The sequence below is a fragment of the Phoca vitulina genome, unplaced genomic scaffold, assembly GCF_004348235.1.
Source record: "Phoca vitulina isolate PV1807 unplaced genomic scaffold, GSC_HSeal_1.0 scaffold10, whole genome shotgun sequence".
Classification (NCBI taxonomy): Eukaryota; Metazoa; Chordata; class Mammalia; order Carnivora; family Phocidae; genus Phoca; species Phoca vitulina.
In genome coordinates, this window is record NW_022589713.1 from 2,673,924 (window position 1) to 2,700,758 (window position 26,835).

General features: G+C 38.0%; 1 protein-coding gene across 1 annotated transcript in view; it reads right to left on the reverse strand.

The window, feature by feature from the left end:
- Positions 1-11,379: 11,379 nt before the first annotated feature.
- Positions 11,380-26,835, reverse strand: part of TIPARP (TCDD inducible poly(ADP-ribose) polymerase) — a 30,149-nt gene continuing 14,693 nt past the window's right edge. Inside the window, exons 3-6 of the mRNA XM_032408376.1 lie at positions 20,665-20,833; positions 19,200-19,360; positions 13,079-13,357; positions 11,380-12,446 (exon numbers count right to left, since the gene is read on the reverse strand). Coding sequence (XP_032264267.1) covers positions 11,999-12,446; positions 13,079-13,357; positions 19,200-19,360; positions 20,665-20,833 — 1,057 coding nt within the window. The 3' untranslated portion in view covers positions 11,380-11,998. The remainder of the gene's footprint in view (positions 12,447-13,078; positions 13,358-19,199; positions 19,361-20,664; positions 20,834-26,835) is intronic.

The following is a 26,835-nucleotide window of genomic DNA, read 5'->3' on the forward strand; positions in this document are numbered from 1 at the left end:
TTCCCTTAGTTCGTCTCTGTACTTCTAGACCTTCATCCTCGAAGGCAACCATGCCGTCACATTGATGCCTCCCCCCTCTGAGAGGGGGCTAGCGTTAGAGACAGTAAAGGTCCCACACACCCTCTCCTTCATTTCACCTCCCGTGCTTATCCCAGTGACCTACTTTTGCGGGTAGATGTGCAGAAGCTTGAAGTCATCTCAAAAGTGGGGTATGAACAATGATCAATGAAGATGAAGGACAAAAATATTGAAACAACTATTTACATCCATTTTTGTCTAAAAAATTTTAAAGAAAAATCTTAAGGGTCTCCAACTTTTCACTTTTCTGACACTGGCACCCTAAGAGGCTTGTTCATTGGATGGGCACCTGTCACGTGCAGTAGGCGTGGTGCCCTCAGGAAAGAGTGAGGGGTTCCCTGAGCAGAGGGAGGCACCTGCACTCTTGTCCCTTTCAGAGTACTGCAACCTATCACAGGTTATTTGTGCTTGGTAGAATGGGTTTAAAGATGATATCATCCTAAGTCTAGGGTTGGCAAACTATGGCCACAGCCAAATCCAGTCTGATGCCTCTTTTTGTAAATAAAATGTTATTTATACAGTCACGCTCATTGGTTTACATATTGTCTATGGCTGCTTTCAGACAACAAGAGCAGAGTTGAATAGTTGCAACAGAGACCGCATGGCCTGAAAAACCTAAAATATTTGCAAGCAAGCCCTTTACAGAAAATATTTGCCAAAACCTGTCTCAAATAGTTCAATTTTTGTTAAAATTTGTAAGTTGGGTTGTGGTCACAAAAATCTTTATATCACACCTAGATTCACTGGTTATCTCGTGACAAAGTTCTTCAAAGAAAGGTGAAATTAAAGATCAGTTATGCATTTTTATTTTATGAAACCTCTAATGTTTCAAAGTTGCTGACCTTGTTTTCTGATGACAAGTAGCTGATTCCAGTGACCTAGAAGATATTTTGGAAAAAACACACACACACACAAACCAAAAACCTCCACACATTTCAACTATATTTTCAAGTGAAAATTTCACTTTTAAAAGAGAGAGAAATGGGGCACCTGGGTGGCTCAGTTGGTTAAGCGACTGCCTTCGGCTCAGGTCATGATCCTGGAGTCCCTGGATCGAGTCCCGCATCGGGCTCCCTGCTCGGCAGGGAGTCTGCTTCTCCCTCTGACCCTCCCCCCTCTCATGTGCTCTCTCTCTCATTCTCTCTCTCTCAAATAAATAAATAAAATCTTTAAAAAAAAAAAAAGAGAGAGAGAAATATTTATGCATTTCACAAGAAACCTGTGAGAGAGCATTTTGAAAAAGAATATTTTGATGTGTTTCCATTTTATGTTATTCTGCTTCTTTAAAAAAGGGTAAAGGTATCACATAAAAATGTTCACCTATGCATTCTCAGAAACAGAAGTAGAATTTTCTTGTTTAAACACCATCTAAATGAAGTTTCAATGGAATTTGAAGCTGTATGGTAAAAATATAAAAATATAGTATATATAATATATACAATATAAATAAAAATGTGGTATTTTTATATTAGTTTGCCAGACTAACTGATTGACATCTGGAAATAGGAATATTTACTAGCTGAAGTATAGTCAGTGATGGACTTCTATTGGCTATAAGTACCTTTGTGATATACTTTTCTCAGCTATTATTAGTAGTACTTTTTTAGTGAGAACAAAAACATTTGTGTACATTTAATAAATATAAAAACATTACATTTCTTGTTTTTAAATTTTTTATCTTTTGTTTTACATTTTTACTTCAACTTTTTGTTTTATTTCTATTTTCATGTCTATCTTGTAATATATATATAATCTATTAGTGGAAAAGAAGATATATATAATTTATGAATAAATAAATACACGTACAATAGGGTATGCTCCCCCCAAGTTTTTAATGATAGGAATGTATCATCACAATGTTTGGAGACCACTGATTTTGACTGCAAATTTGGAATTTAGCATACAGATTTAAATAAAGCTCCACCACTCACTGGCTACATTCTCTTGATCAAACTAATTTGTTAGAGGCTTTATTTTCTCAACTGTAACTTGAGATTAGGCCCACCAGGCACTTAAATACAGAGCCTAACATACAGCAAATGTTCAATAATTATCAAGTGTTCAATAAACATGAGTAAATATTACTGTACCTAAATATCTCCAAGTTCTCCAGCCTTCTTTAATATCCAAAAAAATTACTCAGTTCCTCCCATTGCACTTATTTATGGGAAGGCCAGTATATGCCCCTGAATTTCTACAGAGGGGACTTACATTTTCTTGGTAGTGACAACCAGTAGTGGCTGCCCAATGTCTCTCTCCAGGCTCAGGTGTCTATCACCTGGAGGCTTCTGTCCTATTCCTTCTTTACATGACTCCAAGAGCAGCTTCTTCTGAGCATTCCTTAAGACTCAAGGCTGTTGGAAGACTTTACTCACGACTTGGGGAGAACACAAGGTAAATATAGTTCAGAACAGGAAACAACTCCAAATGTAGGTATCACACTACACCCTTCCTAAGTTTATGGACTGCTGCCCACTGCTGGGAATGTCCTACTTATTCTGTCCAGCCTAAGGCCTGGCCTACCTCTCTGTTGTTGGCCCTATTTTTTTCTTTTTGAGAACTTTCTGCCTTCTTAACTCTTCCTTCAGGGTCCAGCCCCAGTTCCTCAGGCTCTCTGTTAGGCCAAGGCCTTAAGCATGGCTGCACTCTGGGCATTAAAGTCCTCCAGGAGTATCGGTCACACTGATGAGTGGATGCTCCCTGGAGTTGTACAGTAAGGCAGCCCTGATGCTTTCCATCAGCAGTGGAGGTGGATAAAAAAAACCAATTTTCAAAATCAAGAAGCCCATTGAAATAGAAAACCATTCACCGCAGGTCTCTATCTTTTGCTAAACAATCAATAGAATCTTGTGAGTTTGCTGCTTTTCTTTCCTAACTCCAAAGTAATCAGACTGAACTCTGAGGCAGGGATCAAGGTCAAAATTTGTGTACTTCCCTTCTAGGAGTTTTTACAGTGGAGTAAGGCAATAAAAATGTATTACCCCCACTTTCTTTTTTAGCTCAGGTCCTAGAGGTCTTGATTTCTCTCCCTTTCCACCACCACCAGGACAAAGAGCAACAATACTATCATCACCACCACCACCATCATGACCTACATGAGCACCTTGACCATGAACATCACTATCACCATTACTACCATAACCATCACCACGTTCCTCCTGTATCACCCCTGTGTCGCCATTGCTACCATCACCAGCATCACAATCACCATCAACATGAAGGACCACCATCATCACCCCAGTCATCACAATCACCACCGCTGTAGCCATCACTAGTTCCTCATTGGCTTTCCTGAGGCCCTATGGTAATTCTGTGAAAAGTTGCCACAGCTTTCTAGAGTTCCTTTTTTTGGAAAGCCTATAGGCATGTCTGCCAGCTATCTTTTCCCACTTTTTTTGCTTATCAAATATGCCCCTGTTTCTGGGAAGGATAGAACAAAACTCATGTCCCAGTCCTGATTTCTTGCTCCCATATGGCCCAACTACAGGCTCTGATGTTGGCCTCTTCAGACTTGTGGCTGATCCTGAGTCTTGTCAAACATATGGTTGCAGTTCAGTAATATTGTTTCTATCCTTACCATCCTGTTGTCTCCCTGTGTCTCCAGAAAAACTCCCTGCTCTATTTCCTGGCCCTGGGAGGGGGGCGGGGGAGGGGTTCCACGATCCTGACAACACTAACTTGAAAAAGAGGGATGGGAATTATAAGTGACCCCCTTGCCTTTAGGGGCTTCTTTATGCCCTTGGTCATCCTATGACAGAAAACCCCAAAGTCAGAAAAGTTTTCCATCCACTTGGCATCCCAATAAGAGACTGACTATCTGCTACTCTTGGAACCAGTTGGTCTCTTGTCTACTCTGCCCTCTGATGGGAGGCTTCTATTAAACCAGAACAGCAAGGAGAAGATTGCCTTTCAACCGGTGGGTGTATCAGTGCAATGGTGGAACCCTTTGCATAATGGCCTCATGATCTACCACTGCCCTCAGAGAAAATAGAAGCATTGCAGCTTGCCTTCACAAGTGATATCAGTACAAAGGCATAGCCTTCCTAAAGGCTTTCAGTTTTCTTTTTGAGTTGAATATGGCCTCATATAGGACAGGGAGGGAAAGGAAATCAGATTTTAGAAAGTAATAATAGACTTTCCCTGTAATTAGGAGCACAATTACAGTAGAGGCTAGAAGCAAATATTTGATACAGTACCTGGACATCCTAAGTAACAAATCAAATAAACTAACTTTGGTTCAATTATTTAGATGGAATGAAAATGGTATATAGCATCGGTGGCCGCAGGCTAGAAGGAAGGTTCTACTGGACAACTATGCCATTCACTTACACAGAATCTATGGCTGCTTTTGTGCTATAGGGGCAGAGTTGAGTAGCTATGAGATTTTGTATGACCCACCAAGTCTATAATACTTACTGTCAACCTCTTTATACAAGAAGTTCATCAACCCTTGCTTTAAGTAACGAATAATTTTATTTTCCAGGAGCTGGCAGGAACTGGTCTTTCTTTGTGTCATAGAAGTAAAGCCTGATATCCCAGTTAGGGCATCAGAAGTAGGGTGGAGTGGAGGCAAGGTTCCTACATAGCCTGCTGGATCTGAGGGCATTTAGTTCTGATAATAGACAAAGTAGCCTTCCAACCTTCAGTCTAGTTTACCATATAGAGACTGGAGACAAGACCCCAACTAATAATAGTTTATTTGCTTTGCTTCCTTTGGACAAATACCTCCTCAAAGATACTGTGAGAAGTTGAAGTGACTGATCCAAAGCAGAACCGGGCACACCCAGAATTGGGTTTTCCTGGGTTTCTATCAGAATACTGCCTGGTAAGGCCTAAATTCCATCAGATGTTTGCCTGCATTAATGGAGAAAGTTAGTTGAGTGTGCTTGCTGCTAATGATTGAAATTTCTCCTCTCCGAGTAGGCTTATCTCAACATCAATCACAAGCTCACGCCTGTGATATCCCAGCAAAACTGAAGGATGAGCCTTTTCTGATGCTGCCCATTGCCAATCCCACTTCCCCTCCCAAGTTCTGAGTGAGAACCCGACTTTCATAGCAGTTCCATAAAGCTAGAGGGTTGGCTTTGACGCTGAGAGGTAAGGTGGACAGTTAATTTATTGTTTTCATTATATTCTGCTTACCTGTATTTTATCTTTGTAGTTTACACTTTTAAAATTTTTTACTAGGGTTGTAATGAACACTGGGTATTATATAAGACTCATGAATCACAGACTTGTACCCCTGAAACAAATAAAACATTATATATTAACTAATTGAATTATAAATAAATAAAAATAAATAAATAAATAAATAAATAAATAAAATGTAGAGAATTAAGAAAATTAAGAGAGAGGGGCAGGTGCCTGGCCATGTCAGTAGAGCATACGACACTTGATCTCATGTTGTGAGTTCAAGCCCCACATTGGTAGCAGAGTTTACTTTAAAAAAAAGAAGAAAGAAAATTGAGAGTAATGTGAGATAACCTTGGAAAAAAGATAGGCCACACATGAAAAAAGAAAAAATAAAAAGAAGAAAAAAAAATAAAAAAGTAAAATATACATCAGATTTTGAAGACTAATTTTGAAAAAAAGAATGTAAATTATCTTAATAATTTTTATATTTATTACATATGTCAAATAAAATATATATTAAAATAAAAAATTTTTTACTAAGAAGTAGGAGTTTATGAGTCTAAAACCAAAGAAAATGTATGCTTTAACTTTGTAGGGCTTATCCCTACTCCCAAATATAGATCTTCAATTTGGCCTCATTTGAGTCCTTGACTCAAGTAAAAAGAAGTCAGTATTATTATCGTGGTATGTATTCTACATGAATTCTCCTTTAATCCTTATATAGACCATGAGGTTATTTATTATAAGGAAATGGAATCTTAAGAGATGCTAACCTGCTCAAGTTACCCCACATGGAGATAATGATGCTAGGATTCCAACCTAAGTAACATAATGGTTTTTGTTCTTGCCCCCCATGCTGCATAGGCCTTCTTGTCAGTCCATTAGGAAGACCAAAGTTTCACATTAAAAATAGCTCCATTTAGAATCTGGAAGTTTCAAAGACCAGACAGTAGTAAATCCAGCTTTATGTCAGTTTGCAAGCTTTCTGGAACAATGGTTTTCCTTCCATAACCATTTGGTCTTTAAGGAAATGGATACCTAGGGTCTTTGTGAAATAGATTGGAAAACTTCCTAAGGAGTGCCCTTTAATGCAATCCCTCAACTTAACCTTGAAAATCAGTATGTGTGACAGATAATTACTGTTTTTTCTCCCCAACAGCCACCTTCCTTCTTCCTAACAAAATCCCAATCTTGTTCAGGTCTGGGTGACAGCTTGCTTAATGGATCACTCACTTGCCCTACGGTGTGAATGTTGATTAGTTCTAATTACTCATAGTGATTCTGTCTTACTTGCTAGAGATTGGTTTAGGCATGGACACATGATAAAACCTGGGACAATAATACAAAAATGGCAGACCACTGGGGTGCTTTTGTAAGGTTTTTCCAACTTTTGAAATTGAAAAAAAAAAAGGTCCTAGATGAAGCTCATCCCTTCCTATTTTTGGATGTTGCAAATGAAATATAGTGTTTGAGGCTAGAGCAATAACAGTGAGGGGAGAACCAAGGGAATTACACAGAATCCTTGGAAATATTGCACTTTTGAATTAATCAGTGTTGAAATAACCTGTTCTGGATTTGTTATGATAAAGAATTCATTATATTCATTATGATTTAAAACACCCTTATGCATTTTTACCAAAACAATCTGATTACCCTGACCCTTTCCATAAGACTCTTCGGAAGAAAGTACAACAGAGAAAAGAAAAGCTAGGTGGATGTCCCTTTCTTCAAAGCAAAGCTCAATGCAGTCTTTTTGTAAGAAGTTCCTGAATACAAGAAAATAAGACACTTAGGAGTGGAGTTATTCTTAATAAGATTTGAGACTTCAACAAAATCTTTACAAAGACAAGGGTTTCTGATATTCCTTAACAAAAAGAGGCTGAAAAAAAACCCTGTACCTTGCTAAGGCAAAGGAAGCTACTCTAGATCATGGAGCACAGTCCCCTTTAAAGGAGGAATTCCCAGGGTTCTAGAAGCTAGTCAACAAATGTTTTCTAAATAGCTGTGTACTCTTTCCTATATAAGAACAAAAGATCACCCAAAGGGGGCTTGAGTCTGTAAAACCCACTCTTAGACAATTCTCAGGTCATGATCCCAGGGTCCTAGGATCGAGCTCTGTGGCAGGCGGGGAGCCTGCCTCTCCCTCTCCCTCTGCCTGCTGTTCTCCCTGCTTGTACTTGCTCTCTCAAATAAATAAAATCTTGAAAAGAAAGAAAGAAGTTTCATTTATGAGTGGTTGGAACTAAAGCTGTAGTTACTGGGTTCATTTAGCTTAGATCCTTGAGACCAATGCTAATTAGATTTACGGTTGCTACTCCTAAGTGGGACATTTCATTGCACTCAGCTTAGAAATTATGACTTAAATTCTCGACGAAGGTACTATGAAATACAGACCTTTAAGTAGGGCCTTCATTAGAAAAGGATGGGTTAATGCCCCAAATCCATCACTGCTGCTCAAAAACCGATTTAGAAACTGATGAGCACTGAAGAGTCCCTTATTATCACGAGAATCATCTGTTTAGTGTATGTTTGCCACTCACATATATTAGATGCAGTCTTTACTGTACTGTGAAACACTATGAAGGGCAGCTGATGCATCTAAACAGAAGGCCTGCCAAACGATAATTTGGCACCTAAAACTTGCCAGGTATTAGAAGGGTTAGAGGCTCTTGAACACTAGTTTGAGCCCCTTAGTGGTCTGATTTAAGGCTCTTTAAAGATTGGATACAATTAAGGAGATATATACAGTTATAAAACTTGAATATAGAAATAGTTTAGCCCAGTGGCTTCTACCCTCTTGGCTATAAAGTCTAGCAGCATATGGGAGTTATTGTAAGTATCCCATGAATCCATTTGAGCACCAAATGCTGTCTGTAGACTAAGTATATCCTACATATCAAACGCAGATATGGCTGTGATAAGTAACACAAATTTTCATTAAAAGACCACTGAATTCATAGAAGCTTTTGATCATTTTTCCTTTTATTAATCATCATGTGCTTAAGAGCAATTAAGTCCATGAAATTCTGAAATTCTTCTGCTCTAGCTTGGAAAGTTTAGCAAAGTGTCCATGGAACACTTCTAACACACAAACACTTCCATTCATGTAGAATTTAAGCTTTAAAAGAGCTCCATCTGACAGGCTCCCAGAAGATAGGCTCAGTGAATTAAACAATAACATATCAAATAAGACCAACTAATAATGCTGATGAAACCTTTCAATAGCAAATTTTTCTATCATGATAGCTTATGAGAAAAGTTAGCAAAAGGTAAAAAGTACTGTTTCATTTCTTTAACTTGCCTTCAGTAAGAGTCCCTAAATCAATAAACTGGATAGGTCAGATTTTAAAACCCAACACTGTCTTCTCTAAAGAAAATATATCTGGGGCACCTGGGTGGCTCAGTCAGTTAAGCATCTGCCTTTAGCTCAGGTCATGATCCCAGGATCCTGGGATTGAGCCCCACGTGGAGCCCTACTTTGGGCTCCCTGCTCAGTGGGGAGTCTGCTTCTCCCTCTCCCTCTGCCCCTCCCCCTGTCCACTCTCCCTCTAATAAAATCTTTTTTTTAAAAAAGCCAAATACATTTTCTTTTTTTTTTAAAAGATTTTATTTGAGAGAGAGCACAAGCTGGGACGGGAGTGGGGAGGGGCAGAGGGAAAGGGAGAAGCAGACTCCCCCCTGAGCAGGGAGCCTGATGCAGGGCACAGTCCCAGGACCCCAGGATCATGACCTGAGCCAAAGGCAGACGCTTAACTGACTGAGCCACCCAGGGACCTCTGTATCTGGCTTTTAATTTGTAGATAAACACTATCAGTTTGTACAGGACTTTACAAAACATTTTTGCATTATAGGATCTCAAAGTTGGATCATTCTTATTTGTAGTCTCTCAAAAAAAACAAAAACAAAAACAAAAAAACCAAAACTCCACAAAACAAAAAAAAACCTATTTTCAAATATGAGAAAACTAACCATATGAAAGGTTAAGTGATTTTTCCAAAATTATAGTATAATGGAAGAGCTTAAGTTATTTAAACACACACATGCACACAAATAGCAACAACATAAGCAATATGGATTAGATTTTAGAAGTGTTATACAGAATTTTCTAAATACATTTTGATTATTTGATCCCAAGTAAGGAAAACTAGGAACATTTTGTGGTCGCATTACCGTCCTTAAATGAAGAAAATCCCCTTTCTGATTTAAATTGACTGTATAGCACTGTTTGGGTGTTGAATACATTCTTTTTCAGTCATTTTCAGACCTAGTATAATAAAAATTCCTCTTTAATGATCAGTATTTCAGGCCCTCATGATTCTCTTTAATATCTAAATAATCATTTACGAAAATAAACAGGTTTGTTGCAAAAAGCACAGAGCTGGGTTTTAGAATTTATAATTACAAAGGATCCAATATTTATAAACTTTGCACATATTAAAAAAGGCTTCCTGTCTATAGGACTGTATGACAGTGGAATATCTCGAGTTTGCAGCCTCTCCCCGGCAATCTTAACCATAGTTTAAATTAAGAGTAAGTTCCAGCTTTCTGAAATGGTGTAAATTATAGTTGTGTCAGTAGGGAGAAAGATTTACTGAATGCTTTTCAGTATGTTTTAAAGCCATGGAACCATTACAAAATTAGACTGACTCCACAGCTCTTGCTTAGTTAAAACAACATGCAATACTATACAGGAATTTAAAAATTATTGCACTGGGGGGAAAGTACTGTCAGAGATGCTCGCATTTACCAATCATATTACTTTAAGTTGGCTGAAAGCTAAGGTGCTTGACAGCTGACAAGATTTCTACAATTCCTTTTCATATTTCCTTCAGCACCTGTTGATGGGGACAACCTGCTCATATTTTTCACTATAGCTGTTTGCTGATATACAACTTGTCCCTTTTCCTCAAATATTTACCTGCTAAATAAAATATTCAGTCTTCTTTTGTGACTTACAGTTGACTGATACCTAAAAGAGTTTCTGCTGATTCCTGGAGCACAAAAGTTTAAGCAGCAGGCTCTGACTGGGTCTGTTCATTGTCACTCAATCACACATTCATTCAACCAATCAACCAGCATTTACAGATAGATCATCCACTATGTGCTGAATTCAGTTATCTTAAATGGAACTAAAACAACAAAAGCTTTAAAGAATTACCGGAACTTTTATTTTTGCTTAGTTTTATTAAAAAAATAAATATGTCATAAAGCTTTATTTTCCTTTAAGGAGAAAAAAAGGAACAAGTTTCATAAAATCAAATAAGCAATGGTAGGGTGTCTTAACTTGAAAAAGATTGGGAATCACTGGTTTACAAGTTATAATTGAATGAAAGAACAACTGTTAACAGCCACAGTTGGCTGTTTCATGCCAATGGCAGCAAACAACAAGATCAACTAGGGCAAAATAAATAATTGTGTGGAAGCCCTGATAAGTGCTTAAACAGACTGATTCACTGAGACATCAGGATAGATATATCTTGCTTTAAACAACACAGGAGTTCCTGAAAAGTTCTGTGTAAATGAAATAGCCACAAACATACTAGGAGAGTTCGATATCCGAAAGAATTCCACAGTGAAAATTCTTTTGTGAACAACCACTTCCACTTTTGTAAATCCAGGTATTCGCTTTGCTTAAGGCAAAGTATACCTAGCTGCTACCTCTCTGAACTGAGGCATTAGCATATACACCGGACATTGCTCCAGCTGGGCCAGTGGCACAATTTCCAAGTTTGTGTTTCTATTAAGTAGTGTAAAATAGAGAGTCAGCTAGGGAACCCAGCTGCATCTGGCAAAGCAGGCATAGGGGTGGGATAACCACCTTTAACAATATTTCCAAGCCAACAAATACTTTTGAGAGTCTACTTTGTGCAAAGCACGGTAATAAACCTTATCAATTCAGTTATAGATGTACTTCCTTTCTCTAAAACCTTCAGTCAAGGCCTAGGTCTGGAACTCTAAAATAAAGTAATACTACTAACCCTCAAGACTGGCTTTAACCGAATTAGCTGCCCAACTCCTTCAGATTGGGGTAGACGATAATGGAAGAGAGTGAGTTTTCTAAGGCTGAAGTTTAACAACACAAGAATCATGTTTCATATAACCAGTTCGTGAAAAATTTTGCTGGTGACAAAAATTTTTCAAATGGTTCTTTTTTCTTTCTTTTTTTTTACTTCCTCTGAATCCTCAGGCAAATTCTGCAGAACACTTAAAGTCACTGATGCTCTCTGATTGGGTGATACATTTCAGTTTGGGTGACACATTTCAGTTCTGCCAATAGAAATAAAAATTTCTTTCCACCCACCAGAATTTCATGAACTTATCCTACACCGTAAGTGATGCTTTGGACAGGGACTAAGTATGGTAGTACTAGCTCCAGTCAGTTTTATCATTATAAATAAATAGAACCCTCACTTTGCTCACAGCCTCCATTTCATTTGGCCAAACTTCACCAGGCTTAAGTCACATTTAATTAGTTAGGCTGTTCAGTTTCTTTTTAAAAATGCTTCCAATACCATTGCTGCCTATATGTACAAGTGTGAATAAAAAGAGTATGCAATCTGTAGTCTTTTCCACACTGACAACAGTTAGTAAATAATTAAAGAATAAGTGGTCATTTTAAAACTTGTGTTTTTCTTTTAAAAAATTTCACTTTCTAGCACTTAAAAAATGGGTCTTAAAAGTGCCCTATTAATGTCCAATGCTGTTCCTACTCTGTCCCACCCATCCAAAACCTGCTACAAATGCTGGATTGAGTTCATATCAAATAATTCAGCAGTACCAAGATTTTTCAAATGGAAACAGTGTTACTGACTTCTTCATATTGGATAACAAAATAAGGGTAACTCTGATCATCATTAAAAATGACAAAAATCTGAGGCTCAAAGAAATTATCCACACAAGAGTCATACAGGTCGCTGGTGACACTGCCCGGATTGACAGGAGGGGGCCTTCTCATGCCATGACTGCCCATCGTGTATCTTCCAGTTAGCACTTTGGCCAGAAACATGAAATGGACTCCTTTGGAGGACTTCTTAGAAAAGTTATGAGAGTAGCTTGCCTTCTTTGCAAAATAACTGCCTTGTCCAAACATTGTAGCATGCTTTCCACAGACTCGAGGGTCAAAGTTGTGCTTGCAGATTCCATCTACCACATCCTGGGATGTTCCATGAAATAAATGTCTCTCATTGATTATCCTGTCACGGCCAAACATTTTCCTGTTCATATATTCCTTTTTCCTAATGCAAAGAGCGGACAGGGAATTCAGAAGAAGGAAGGTACAGATCAATTTAATAGGCAAGATGTAGTCACAGACTTCTCTTTACGGTTTCAATGAAGAGGAAATGTTAAAGTAGCTTTCAAGGGCAAAATGCCATCAAAGATCATATTAAAAGTTTAAACTTATCGTTTCCACTGCAGACAAGAAAAGCCCTTTGTTTTCCCCCCCCCAACACCTGTTCACTTGCTCCCTCTTCCATTTCAAATCTAGTTCACAAACTTACTTTCTCAGGATAACTTCTTTGTCTAATTCCACCTACCTGAGTGTCTCTTAATTCTGAGATTACTCAAACCTGCATGTATTCTTTTTGTACTGCCTTTGTTTTTTTGTTGACTTGAGAGGCAGCATAGGGAAGTGATTAAGAGCAAAGCCTCTGGTGCTAGACTGCCAGGGTTCAAACTCCAGCATGTATCTTAGCTGTATGACCAGTGGCAAGTTACTGAACTTACATGGTATGTTTAAGAGTATATGTGAGTTAACATATGAAAAAATACAAATACTAGGTTTTGTCAAAGTCTTTACTATTATGTTCTGCATTTGTCATTAGCTACGTTAAGAAAAACTCTTAAACTTTACATACTGCTGACTCACCTTTTATATTTCTCCCAAAGAAACTGGTTTTGGACTCTCAGTATTTGCAAAATTCTATATTTAAACTCAGGCACAGTCTTATGAAAAAGGTTATAAATGATTCGATAACTTTTGTCCTCTACAGAAACAGGCACTTGGATGAAGTCCTGAGATGGATGCATATAAACCCAAGTTTCAGGGTAAAAGTTTGCTGAGGTGACCCCATCAGGGCAGATGATTTGTGATGATGAGGTTGCTTCAAGAGGTGGAGGAGTCTGTGTGGGAACACCACCAAGTGTCCTAGAAGGGAGAGGAAGGAATGTCAATGTAAAACATTTAAGTACATCTCACATTATAGTGCTCTATAGCAGTATCTAAAATTATAATTTGTATAGCTTAAGTGCTTGTTTAAAAAACTATATAGAAAATGCTATGTATTAAAAAAAAATCTTAGGGGGGCCTGGGTGGCTCAGTTGTTAAGTCTCTGCCTTCGGCTTGGGTCATGATCCCGGGGTCCTGGGATCGAGTCCCACATCGGGCTCCCTGCTCAGCGGGAAGCCTGCTTCTCCCTCTCCCACGCCCCCTGCTTGTGTTCCCTCTCTCGCTGTGTCTCTCTCTGTCAAATAAATAAAATCTTTTTTAAAAAAATGAATAAATAAAAATAAATTTAAAAAAATCTTAAAGTAACACTGCCTGTACACAGATAACCTATTATTAGCTTCTTCCTAGCCTCCTCCTTGTGGAGAAAACTCTGGAATGTACTGCTACAAGGCAAGCAAGCAAGCAAGAGCCAATTTATAAATATCTTTACTTTGAACCCTAGATTTCTCTTTTGCCTATATAGTTAAGGAAACTCTGTTTCTAGAGAGCAATGATAATTTATATGTATTCTTCAAACTTTGCTGTACTGGGGCGCCTGGGTGGCTCAGTCGTTAAGTATCTGCCTTCGGCTCAGGTCATGATCCCAGGGTCCTGGGATCGAGCCCCACATCGGGCTCCCTACCCGGCGGGAAGCCTGCTTCTCCCTCTCCCACTCCCCCTGCTTGTGTTCCCTCTCGCTGTGTCTCTCTCTGTCAAATAAAAAAAAAAAAAACTTTAAAAAACTTTGCTGTACTAAGCAGAAAATTTACCATTACTAAACACTATGTAGGTGGGGGGAACAGACTGATGGGGAGACAAAGTAAGGTAGGCAGGGAAGAGGGAGCTTACAGGAAGATGACACAAAATATTAAAAATAAGCTTAGGGACGCCTGGGTGGCTCAGGCAGTTAAGTGTCCACCTCTTAGTTTAAGCTCAGGTCGTGATCTCATGGGTTGTGGAATCGAGCCCTACATCAGGCTCCATGCTCAGGGGGAGTCTGAGTCTGCTTGAAGATTCTCTCCCTCTGCCCTCTGCCCCCTACCCCTGCACATACACATGTGACTCTCTTTCTCTTTTAAATAAATAAATCTTTTTTAAAAAATTAAAAAGCTTATACTTCTTGTATAAACACAAACAAAAATCATTGGAGTAGGCATTGAAAGCTGACACTTGGTATTTTTCAATATCACATGTAACAACAAAGTCATCAATTGTATTCAAATTTTATAGCTTTAGGTGCACTTAAGATGGAGCTAATTACTTTAAGCTTTAGACACCAGAATGTATATCCTTGAACCTTTAAATTCAGGTCTGTTACACTTTGACAGGTGAGTTTCTATTAAGTAGTAGCTGAATAGTTATTCCTGCCCAATTAAATGCTTAAATTTAAATTATATTTCTTGGCCATTTTCAAAACAGAACAAAAAGGAAGAATCAGAGAGAGAGAGGAAATCTTGGCCCTGAGACCCAGACTCAGGGCCAGGGTACTAGAACACTCTTTAGCATACAGTGGTCACAAGGAAGCAGTAAGTCTGCCAAATGGATTAGGAAACTAAAATTTTCAAAAGAGCTTTGTGACACAGAGGTTACAACCGTGAGTGAACATGCATCTAATCTCCAAGAGCATATCTTATCATCACCCTCCTCATAATCATAGCCACCTTATAGTAAGCACATACTATGGACAGGCATTTTACATTTATCACTAATTGTCATAACAACCCTGCAAGATGGCTTGGTTATCTGTACTTTTCAAATAAAGAAACTGCTAGCATAGTAGCAAAGAACAGAGACAGGATTTGAACCCAGGCCTATCTACATAGTTTCTAGATGCATATTCTTTCCACTGCTATACACTTCACAATTCATATACATATATATATTTATATATAAATATAGGAGAAATATACATGTATATATTCTTTTTCTTCTCCTCAAGGCTTGAAAGTGATGATGTATATCAGGGTTGCAATGCAGGTTTGCCTGACTCCCACTACCACCACCGCCATCTCACACAGTCTTTTGACTTTTAAGAGATGACTTGGTAAGAAGCTAAAAAGCTATAGAAGCACAACTGCCTTCTCTAACACCTGCTCCCTTCAAGTGGTTGTGCCGATGATTTAGCATGCCTCAAGGTCCCTTGGGAGACACAGATAGAGTTCTGGGAGGAGCCAAGGCTTACAGAATCCCCCATGTACTTTTAAGTTCAGGGGTCAATTTAAAGGGGCACTGGCTTCTCTAACCTTCCTGACAGAGGCCTAACAGTTCTTGTCCTCTGGGGTGTTTTCATAAAGCCCTGACAGATTCCTCCAGAGCCTTCATTCACTGGCACATTTTTCTGAAGAGAGGCCCCACTGCTTTAATAAGATTCTGAAAGGTAACTCCTTCAAAAGCCATCACTATTCTGGAGAAATGGCAGGAAACACAGAATATAAGCTATTTTTAGCTGTTCCCTCTATTCCTGCTCTCCAAAAAGAGTAAGTTCCAGCCTACCAGATTTTCCAGTATTATTAGGGATTGAAGTTACCAAAAGAAGTTTCTTTTTTTTTTAAGATTTTATTGATTTATTTGTCAGAGAGAGCGAGAGAGAGAGAGAACACAAGCAGGGGGAGCGGCAGGCAGAGGGAGAAGCAGGCTCCCTGCTGAGCAGGGAGCCCCATGTGGGGCTCAATCCCAAGACCCTGGGATCATGACCTGAGCCCAAGGCAGACACTTTAACCAACTGAGCTACCCAGGCATTCCCCAAAAGAGGTTTCTGAATTGAGGGAGGAAGGTAAGATTCTCCCAACCACTCTGCCCAAAATAGGTTTTAGGTTGCTGTCACAGCCGTACTGAAATCCTGGCACTGACCAAAGAAGACACACACATACTTGAAGATGAGCCTGTGTAAGTAAATCCTATCCATCCTAAAACATTAAATTAGATTTTATATTCATAATTATCATCCATTCCTATCTACAGACGCTTACTTTTAGTAAGCCAACATCCTAATTGGGCTAAAACATAAAAATGCACATAGACAGCTGTCTGATGGACTTCTATACTCCAGTTGCCATGAGTTAGAAATACATATTCCAAGCACAGTTACAAATGTGGCTTTATTTTCTGAGGATGTTGAGTTTGTATTCAGCTCAAGGGTATTCCAATGACATACCATGTGCTTCACAGTGCTGTACCAGCCTTCTTCAAAGAGGCAAAGTTGAAGGGTATGGAACTTCTACTCAAGGACCTCTGAAGAACGGGTTTTCAAAATTCAAGGTCATCTTTTACAGTTTCCTTCCCTCCCCTTGCCATTTCAAAAGATGTTTCCTAACTCACTTTCAATGATGAAGTAAAAACTAATTCATTTTATCCTTTTGGGGGAGGAGTCAAACTCTATCAGGCTTTCCCATGACCATAGGGTGACTGTACAGGACAGATGTCCTTTCAGCTAAAATGAACTCCTAAACCTCTAAATCTGAGATTTGTTTGCTTATGCAGCCTCAGCTCAAGTATTCCAAGATTATTAAAGAATAAGCTTTTTATCAGCCTCATTAAAAAGCAGCAAGCACAAGGAAAAACTATTTTCTTTGTAACTATGAGTGATGGATGTTAACTAAATTCTACTGTGGTAATCATTTTGCAATATATACGTATGTCAAATCATTATGCTGTATACCTTAAACTTAAACTGACACAGTTGTATGTGAGTTATAGCTCAATGAAACTGGAAGGAATTAAAAGCACCAGGGAAACTCTCATTTATGAGGAGTCAAATTTGCAGGAAATTCATAGATTAAGTCGCCAGCCCACTCTCCTCACCTCCCCTGTTCTGGCATTCCCAATTCCTAGGCATCTCTGATTTCCTGATAACTGTGGCCTTTTTGACACTTATGTTTTAATCTGACCCTATGCATTTACTAACACTTAAAAACAAAACTTTCTTCCTGGCTAAGATTAAAATCATGGTCTTTCTAGACTCTGTTTTTGCAGTCTGCTTTTTGAAACTAATCCCTCTCAACTTTCTACGACTAGGCCAGTCTGAGTGCCTCATAGCCCCAGACTCTAGGGCAGATAGGAACTGAAGGGCTGCATTTACCCATTCCACCTTGGTGAACTTGCTGTTTGCTTCTTTGCTCTTTTCTCATTGAAATGTCTGCATAATCTCTTTGATTTGCTAAGCTCTTACTTTATACCTGATTATCACTGTTCCAGACAAGAAGACTAAAATAGGAGATTTTAGAAAGAAAAAGGAAGAGATAATAGAGTGACTTTCTTTGTTCTCTTGTTAAGACTATGTTACAAATAGTAAGGTGCCAAATTTGTGGCATTAATTCTACTACTGCTTATATTATTTTCAGAGTTCATACTTTTACAAAATAAGCCTAAATTTAAAAAGAGGGGGAGGGGTTATTCCATAATTATGTCTTAGGATTGAAACAATCAATGTTCACCATTCTGTAAAACTCCCCCAACAATGCAGCACTCGAATGAGCATTCTTACTCTCACTCAGAAGCTACATCTTGCTTGATTGGCTCAGCATGCCAAGCTGCTGGTCTCACTAATGAGTTCTACCGTCTCACTAGGAGGACAATATGTTCCTAACTACTGGACGCTGACACTGTCTCCAGCTGTGCTAGTGAAATCACGGAAATGGCATTTTTATTAGCTTCTAATAAAAAAAAAAACCTACAAGGTAAAATTTTTCACACTTGGACTAGGAAGAAAGCACACTTTACCCAAAGCCAACATGTATTTCTAAAATCAGCCTTACTAAAAATTGCTTTTGGATACTGAGCATTTCAGGGATTTTTATTCATTTATATTTTGTTTTTAATGTTCCCTTTGCAATCTCATAATTAGAATCATTAAAATTCTGTCATTATGATATGGGAAAAACACAGTTTGAGACTGAAATTAAAAAAAAAAAACTAGTAAGAATATAAAAACAGCATGTCTAAGATAAGTAGAAGAGAAAAACCAGTATAACTCTAGACCTCCCCCAATATTACTCTAGACCATAAAACCAAGTAAACCTAGCATTATTTTAAATCAGGCTCTAAATATGGCATATCTGATGAGAGTACATAACAATTTCCCTAGAGTTACTAAATTTCAAAGATGGCCATGCTATTGTTAACATGCTCCACCTTTTTGGCATCTATGGCTATCTGGGGGTGAGGAAGAAGAAATGGCACTTGGGAAAATGGAGGAAAAGCCCACCTACAATTCAGAAGGTTGAATTCAGTCTCAATCTAGAAGTATGACAGGTAATTTTAGTGAGTATTACAGGAAGGTGGGCCTTACTTAGGAAATGAGAATGCAAATTCTTTGAAAAGAATCTTTCCCATGAAAATTCACTCAAGGAAGAAGAATTGGAGAATGCCACCTTGAAGGACTCTCTCTACTTGCCCTGGAAGTTTACCTGTACTGGGAAGTAGTCCCATTACATGGACAGTTATCATCAGGAAACTCAATCTTCCACATAGGAAGCAAATGCAAACTGCCTCATTCCAGATATAATTACTTTTTGTTGTACAAAAATGTTGTTTCTCCTTGCTTTCCGTTCAAAAAAATCAACTGGATAATCACTCTTTTAGTTAGGTTAATTGTAGCTTACCTGAACTCCACTCTTTGAAGAATTAAACCTATAGAATAACTCAAAAATTCACATTCTAGAAGTAATAACCAAGTTAGTCTCTTAATTTAAAATCTTTTACTCTTTGGCATTCAGTTGTACATTTACATAAAATGTACTCTCATTTTATGAGAGTAAAGATAAGGCTTTCCACTGACACTTACTGTAAATACGGAAGCAGTGTAAAACAGGAGCGGAAGAGGGGTCTCCTTTTTATTTCTCTCCTGAAGAATGAGTTGTGGAGGATGTAGTGGTTGTTCCACATCATAAATCGGACCTCTTTCAGACCTCGAGAGTTGGCTTCTTCAATCAATCGAATAACAGACTGGAGTAGAAAATAGAAGGTAAAGTAAAAGAAGTTAGAAAAAAGCAATCACTATGAAATATGAAAAAATGTTACTATAACTAAAGACAAAAACAGTTAACCTTGCTGTTAACATCAGAAAAGTTTCAATAAATTACAGAGAGTCAAATTAATTCTCTTTACACAGGATTTTTGGGGAGGGAGGTATGGGGGCAAAGAAACAGAATAGAAAGATGTTCCTTCTTCAGAAGAGCATGGATTTCTGCCTTATGAAACATGTGAGGCCCAGGGAACTACTCTATTTTGAGGCCTTAACAATGTCCTGGAGATTTTTTTGTTTATATTTCTTAAGGAAATTTTCAGAAGAGGATTAAAGATGGTAGCGTATATAATTCAAATAAACTAGTTAAGTTCCAAATCCAAGAAGTCTTTCAGAGGAAAAACACAGGGACATGTATTCTGAGAATACATTTTAAACAGCCTCTTATTCTCCTTGGAAGGTATTAAGATACTAGTGATTACTTAAAAGAGTCTCAGAAATCTTAATTTCATTGTGTATTATTAAGCAATTAACATACTAGGTAGTTTTCTTTTGCTATTGCCTTAAAAGAAAACCTAAGGGTAAATAAGTCAGTTCTCCCTTTTTGTAATGCTAAAAATGAATTTAATCAAATCAAAGAAGTCAGATCTTTGGGAATGTGAAATCAATCTCTAAAGTCCATTTCATTGTTTTTAAACTTGACTCAGAATTCTCATTCAGAGGCAAAAGTAAACCCATCATCATTTTAAAACCTTACTTTGTGATTTATGAGCTATTCTTACCATCTCAGACTAAGGATACATGTACACATATGACAGAATTTTAAATGACTGATTTGCCTGACCACAGCTCAATAAACATTTTCAAGTATTTCTTCCAGGGACTTAAGAGTGCTTGTTTCCCATTAGACTTCCGAAATGCTAAGTGTAACACATGATCCGATGCACATGAGCCCAGGAGCCAGAAACAGCCAGAATTACACCAGTGCTCATCTCATTAAAATTATTCCAAAGGGGCACTGGGTCTGAATACTTGGTCTCTACTGGGGAAAGCATTTTACCTCTCTGATAACAGTGGTATTTATGGATTCCAGACTAATGGAAAGAAATACATCCTCAGAAAAACTGAGAATAATGTTAATAATATCAACAAGACTCAATTTTACATCAGTAAGCTCTTTGATTTGTTGTTCTGTCTAGTCACTGTTGTGAAGGATTAGAAGGAAAGGACAGTGAGAGACAAGAAAAATTTAAATGCACTTTTTGGAAAAAGAACCTGTAAATACCTCAGGATACTCTCTCCATCCAAAGTGGTCCCTACAGAAGAACTTCCAGACTGTGTGATAAATAGAGTTTACATTGCTAGAGGGTGGTGTGGACAGCCTTCGTAGTTGGTCAAATTCAGTTGTTTCATACACATTCATAGCATTCAAATCTGCCCAAAATTCTTGTCCTCTAAAAAGAACCCCGCAAAAAGAACTGTTAATACATTTGCAAAATAGAAGTATCTAAACATCTCATCAGACATTAAAAATATGTAGTATAGCGTACTGTAGAATTTTCAAGACTTATTTGGAATAAAAGGACATTACAGGTTGTTTCGCCATTTCCTACATGCCTTTTCTTAACAAGACCAAAGGTTCCAGGCCACGGAGTCATGGTAGGACTGACTGATGCTATCCCACAGTATCACAGACTTAAACCAATCAACATAATCCAACCCTCCCCCAAACCCTGGTGTTTCAGTCAATCAGGGAGTCAGTTTTAAGATGAAGCTGACATAGCAAGCAGAGAAACAAAAGAAACTTCTCTTGAAGCTTGCCCTTTTTTTCAGAGGTATCAGTTTACCTAAGTCAATACAGAATACATAATATTGCCTGATGAAAGGGGGAAAAAAAGAAAAACAAAACAACAAACACCCAGATGAGACCAGTACTGCTATTTTACCCAATATCAATACTATCTTTTATCCCAGGGGCTGGAGGGGGAGAAGTTGGCAAGACATGAAGAGAAAAATAGTTTGGATTATTATGAAGTTCAGCTATGAGAATATTTTTGTCATTTTGTTATCTGGCCTGCTGCTGCTGAATCAGCACTTCATAAATATCTCAATACTATTGGGGGAAAAATCCCACTATATGAATCAGTATCTTTTAAGAAATTATAATGGGTGGTCCAATTAAAACCTTTGTCTTTCTTTTTTAATGGATCTTCATCTAGTGTTTGAAACATCTGAACCATTATTTTAAGTAACTGGAAAAATGTACATTGTACTGTTCTTTTTGTGTATGTTTCAAAATGTCCCTAAGAACATATGAAAAATAAAATACATGGGCACCTGGGTGGCTCAGCTGGTTAAGCGACTGCCTTCAGCTCAGGTCAGGATCCTGGAGTTCCAGGATCCAGTCCCACATCAGGCTCCCTGCTGGGCAGGGAGTTTGCTTCTCCCTCTGACCCTCCCCCCTCTCATGCTCTCTCTCTCTCTCTCTCAAATAAATAAATAAATAAATAATCTTTAAAAAAAAAAAAAGAAAAAATACATCATGAAGTAACATCATAGGTATCAGCAGAGTGACTAAGTTTCCAAACACATTCCTTCATCTTTCTACCCTTTCCACAATGAATTTCTAAATGGATGTCTATAATACACAGGATACTCCAGATCTAGTGGCACTCACAATGGCTGGTTCATGTGAAATCCAGGTGTCTGAACAAATTTTCCCAATAATTAACTTATTTCCTTGCTGTAAATTAGGATTTTGAAAAGGGTATTAATTTTGACCTATGGGTTTTGTTGGTTAGTACAACACTTTCCAAATTCTGCTCTTGGAACACTTGTTTCAAGGACTGTTAATAGGTATTCTGTGTAAAAAGCATTCTGTGGTCAAATGTTTGAAAAAAACCTGGTTACACAAAGTTAAACAATTTACTTACTACAGCCACTCCTCAGTCCCTTTAATATGCTAAGGTAAATATTGAAGTACCATGATGAGGGCTATAAAGTATCCTTCCAAAATTGTGACAATGCTCTCTTCCTTTTTTACCATGAATACCTATTAACATCTCTCAATAAACACCCTTGGCAAATGTCAGGGAATGAAAATCTATTTCCCACCCTCTATCCTAATGTTCATAATTTCTGAAACAGATTCTATTTGAAAAAAAAAAACAAAAAACAAAACTCAAGTCATATATCCAACTAATGGTGCCATGAAGCACGTAACTTATAAAAAGCAGGATGTTCCTTTAAAAATTCCTAAGGAGCTCCCCCAAACCCTAATTTCTGGCTCAGAAAGAGACTGACAAAAAAAAAAGAAAAAAGAAAAAGAGTACTGACTAGTAGGACATGATCTTTAAAGGAACATATACTTTTAATTAAGTGTGAAATGGAAATAAGACAATAAAATGTAGTTTCAAGTCACATTTGGACACTTGTTTAAAATTTTTATGTTAAATAAGGATATTTAATTCAAAAGGAAAAAAGTGTTTCTGGAAAATTCTTTAAAAAAAGAAGAAAAAAACGCTGAAAACTACAACTCCTATACCTAAACTTCACATTAAGTTGCTTCAACAATTTTCACTTAATTTTAGGAGAATCTGATATTGAGCCGAGAGATACTAACCTGTTTCTCCCTCTTAACATAATTTCCAGTTCTACATAGATTTTCTTGCTTTAAGTTCATTTTCCAGTAACTGTTCCCAATTATGAGTTAAATCCTCAGTATTTTCTTTAAGGAATTCTTAGAACAGCAGTTATTATGTTAATATGCATTATAAACAACCAATGCTTTTTGCTGTTAAAGTACCAGATTTTATTCTGGACATCACTCTAGCAATTTCTGTTTAAGCCTGTATTATTAAGACTTTCATAGATAATGATTTGCATGAGAAAGACATCTAAAACTGCAGCTTTTGCCACATCCTCTGTGCATTTCAGTCCATTGGGCATTATGAAATTTCTATGACAAATCCTAATTTACTACAATCAACTGTTCTTTGGATTGATGTATCAAAGTACTGTTTTAGCTCTATTTGATTTTCAATATGCTTTTCTAGACTTTGCAGAGACAAAACAACAAATTTGAAAAACATTAAATTATCTTTTTATAAGATTAATTTTACCACCTGCTCTCCCTTAAACAGGGAATGCTTAAAAAATCCAAAGCCAAGAGCTTCTTTTCTCCTCCATCTGCATCAGTAAAAAATGCATGCGATACAGATGCCAAATGTTCAACATATCCACTCTTCTTTATCAAACCATTGTTTCCTATTATGAGAAGGCAGTTATAAGTCATGTATGTGTGGTAATGGTGATGGTGGGCTGTATTAGGCAATACACAAAGAATTAAACAGATGTAGTTCCTGGCTTCCAGGGGCTTCAAGAGAGAAATAACTAACAAAACATAAAACCAGAGGCCATACATCTGCCTATCTAAACTCATCAGTGGCAAGTACATCCTGGGAATGAGAGGATAAAGAGTAGGCAAGCAGCATTATGGGACAGGAGGTGGTTATAGGTATCCAGGAATGGATAAAGGTCAGGAAAAGTTAAGAGGCTTTACTGTATCAATCCAAGATAGCTTTCTCTAAGAGAAAGAATTTTATGAACAGTTTAAATAATAGGAAATAATGCCAGTAAAGAAAGAAAATAAAAATAATACCAGGGTCGTGTAGAAGAACAAGAAAAAAAATAATTCTTCAAGAGTTTCACTTCTTGGAAGAAGGGTAGGGACAGGGAGGGACAGGAGCAGTGCAAATAGCTGGAAAAGGAAATCTTTTAAATAGGGGTACAAAACAGATAAGGAAATGTGAACCAGGGTAAAATAGGCAACATGAGAGATGCCAGGCCATGAACTGAGGAAGTAAGCCCAGGGTCTCAGAGCCTCAAATTTAAAGTATGAATTTAGAGTATTGAGCAGATGGTGATAAAGGGTTGAAGCAATAAATACAGGATGTGTGAAGACTGAGCAAGACAGACAATGCTAGAGATTAAGGTAGAGGGAGCTGCTATAAAAGCAGGGTGCAATAATCCTGGTAGATGAGAACCCAATCTGGCCTAAGGACGTACCCACAAGGGATGGCCAGAAAAGAAAGAGTATGGGAGATAGCCACTGTACAGGATTTAGATTTGACTAAATATATCATGTGGCTAAATCAATCAGTACTGACTTACTCAAGATATAACCCTATCATGATGAATCAGGGAAAAAAATCTTGTAAACAGATTGATGATTTTTGCTACAAAAGAATGAACTAGAATTGCTAAAATATGAACAATTCTGTTTCCACGTTTCACCAACAAACAGACCACACATACCAATATAAGAATCCAGATACAAAACGAATTTAAAATTCTGAAAAGAACACCCATTCTCATAATTTAGATGCTTTATAACAATGATTCTCCTCCTACTCAACAAATATCTTGACATACCAAGTAAGACATTTCCCAATATTTATTATCTATGCATAGAGCACCAACACCCACATTAAGTCAGAAAGAATGCCCCACAACCATCATTTCTTCTATGTATATTTCAAATACAAAAGAAAGTAAACAAGGCCCATGATGTAAATAATAAACAGAGCTATAGTGAAAACCAAAACTATTTAAAAAAAAGTTGGGGTGCCTGGGTGGCTCAGTTGTTAAGCGTCTGCCTTCAGCTCAGGTCATGATCCCAGGATCCTCGGATCGAGCCCTGCATCGGGCTCCCTGCTCAGTGGGAAACCTGCTTCTCCCTCTCCCACTGCCCCTGCTTGTGTTCCCTCTCTCGCTGTGTCTCTCTCTGTCAAATAAATTAAAAAAAAAAAAGAAAGTTGAATGAAACAGAAATTAGTAAGAACATGATCTCTTTGTTAGATAAATAGTTCTTGGAATTACGCATTTGGGAGCTCAGTAAGGAATGTAACCATTTTAGACAATTTCTCTGTATTTATAAGTTGTTTGAAACCAAGAAAGAAATGTGAAAAACAAAAAAATCTTAGGTAGACACATTGATTAAGCACTGGGCTATGTGCTGGGGATAAGATGAAAAGGGCCAGAGTCAGTAAGGAGAGAAAGAGATACAAGCAAACCCAGTGGTATGGTGTGAAATGTGGCACAAAGGTGCTCTGGGAACAATTCAGAGGCAGAGGGCCTACCTCTGCTGGAAAAGGGGTCAGGAAAGGTATTCATTGGAGGTATCCTAGAGTAGATGAATGAGAGCCAAGTCTGGCTGGCCACCAAGCAGACAATGGGAGGCAGGACATCACATGCAGAGTGACTGACATGTGAAGAAGCCAACCAAACAAGGCACGAGGGACCCAAGAGCGTGCAGTACATACAGTTCATGTGGGAGGTCAGGGTGTATGTGTGTGTGAGGGGGATGATAAGAGATAAGACTGGACTGGATAGGTTGGGCTGGGGCCAGATAATGAAAAGCTTTGTATGCTGGGTTAAGAGGTCAGGACTTGATTCTGTGGGCAGTAAGAATCACTGGTGTATTTTCAACAAAGTTCAGACTTGCCTTTTAAAAAACTACTCCAGTAGTGGTGGTATGGAGGACTGATTTCTTTATCTTTAGTAGGAGAGGGTGGGGAATGGGGGGGGGAAGGGTGGAGACAGGCACTTATTTGCTAAATATTTACTAGCATGTTTATTATCAATAATTATTCTTATGCTTAGCCATCTGTAACTATTAGAACTGCACGAGACAAAAGATGATAGAGACCTAAGGAGGCAACAGTAGGGAGGCTTTGAAAGGTATTTAAGAGTCAAAATCTAACTGCATAAGATAGGATTACATGTGAGGCTGAAGGGAATGTAGAGTCTAGGATGTGTCTCATGTTTCTGATCTGGATGACTGGATAAGGTGCCATTACATGAGACAGGAATTGTAGGAGGTGGAACACGTTTAAGTGGGAAGATGATGCAACTAAAATACAGAACTCAGGCTTCAGCAACAGTCAATTAAATATAAATTTTCTGGACCCTACTCTTAACAGTTTTAACCAGAGGGGCTAGATTTCAGAAATTTGTCTTCCATCCTCTAAGAGTTAACTGGTTTCTACAAGGATAAACCTGTGATCTCAAAATAATTAATACCTGCCCTAATCAGCCGACTAACTAACACAATTAATAGGTCCTCTTATTACTGTGATGTAGAGTGAAAATTTCTCCCAAAACTGAGGGTCATAACAATAGAATGATAAAGATCAAATGAAGTATAGAGACTATTTAAGCTCTTCTGCTATGGACTTGAGACAGGCATGACAGATGGGACATGTTTGCTGCTGCTAAAGAAATTTCACAGGCACACAAAATATAGCTGGCTTTTGATACCTGGCTTTGATGTTTCCAGAACTCATTTAGCAATGCTGGAATATCTAGCAGCTTATATATCCCTTCAAGTATGTTACAAGGTGATGAGAATCAAAGCCATGGCATATACAATACCAACGTATTTTGTGAGAGCAGT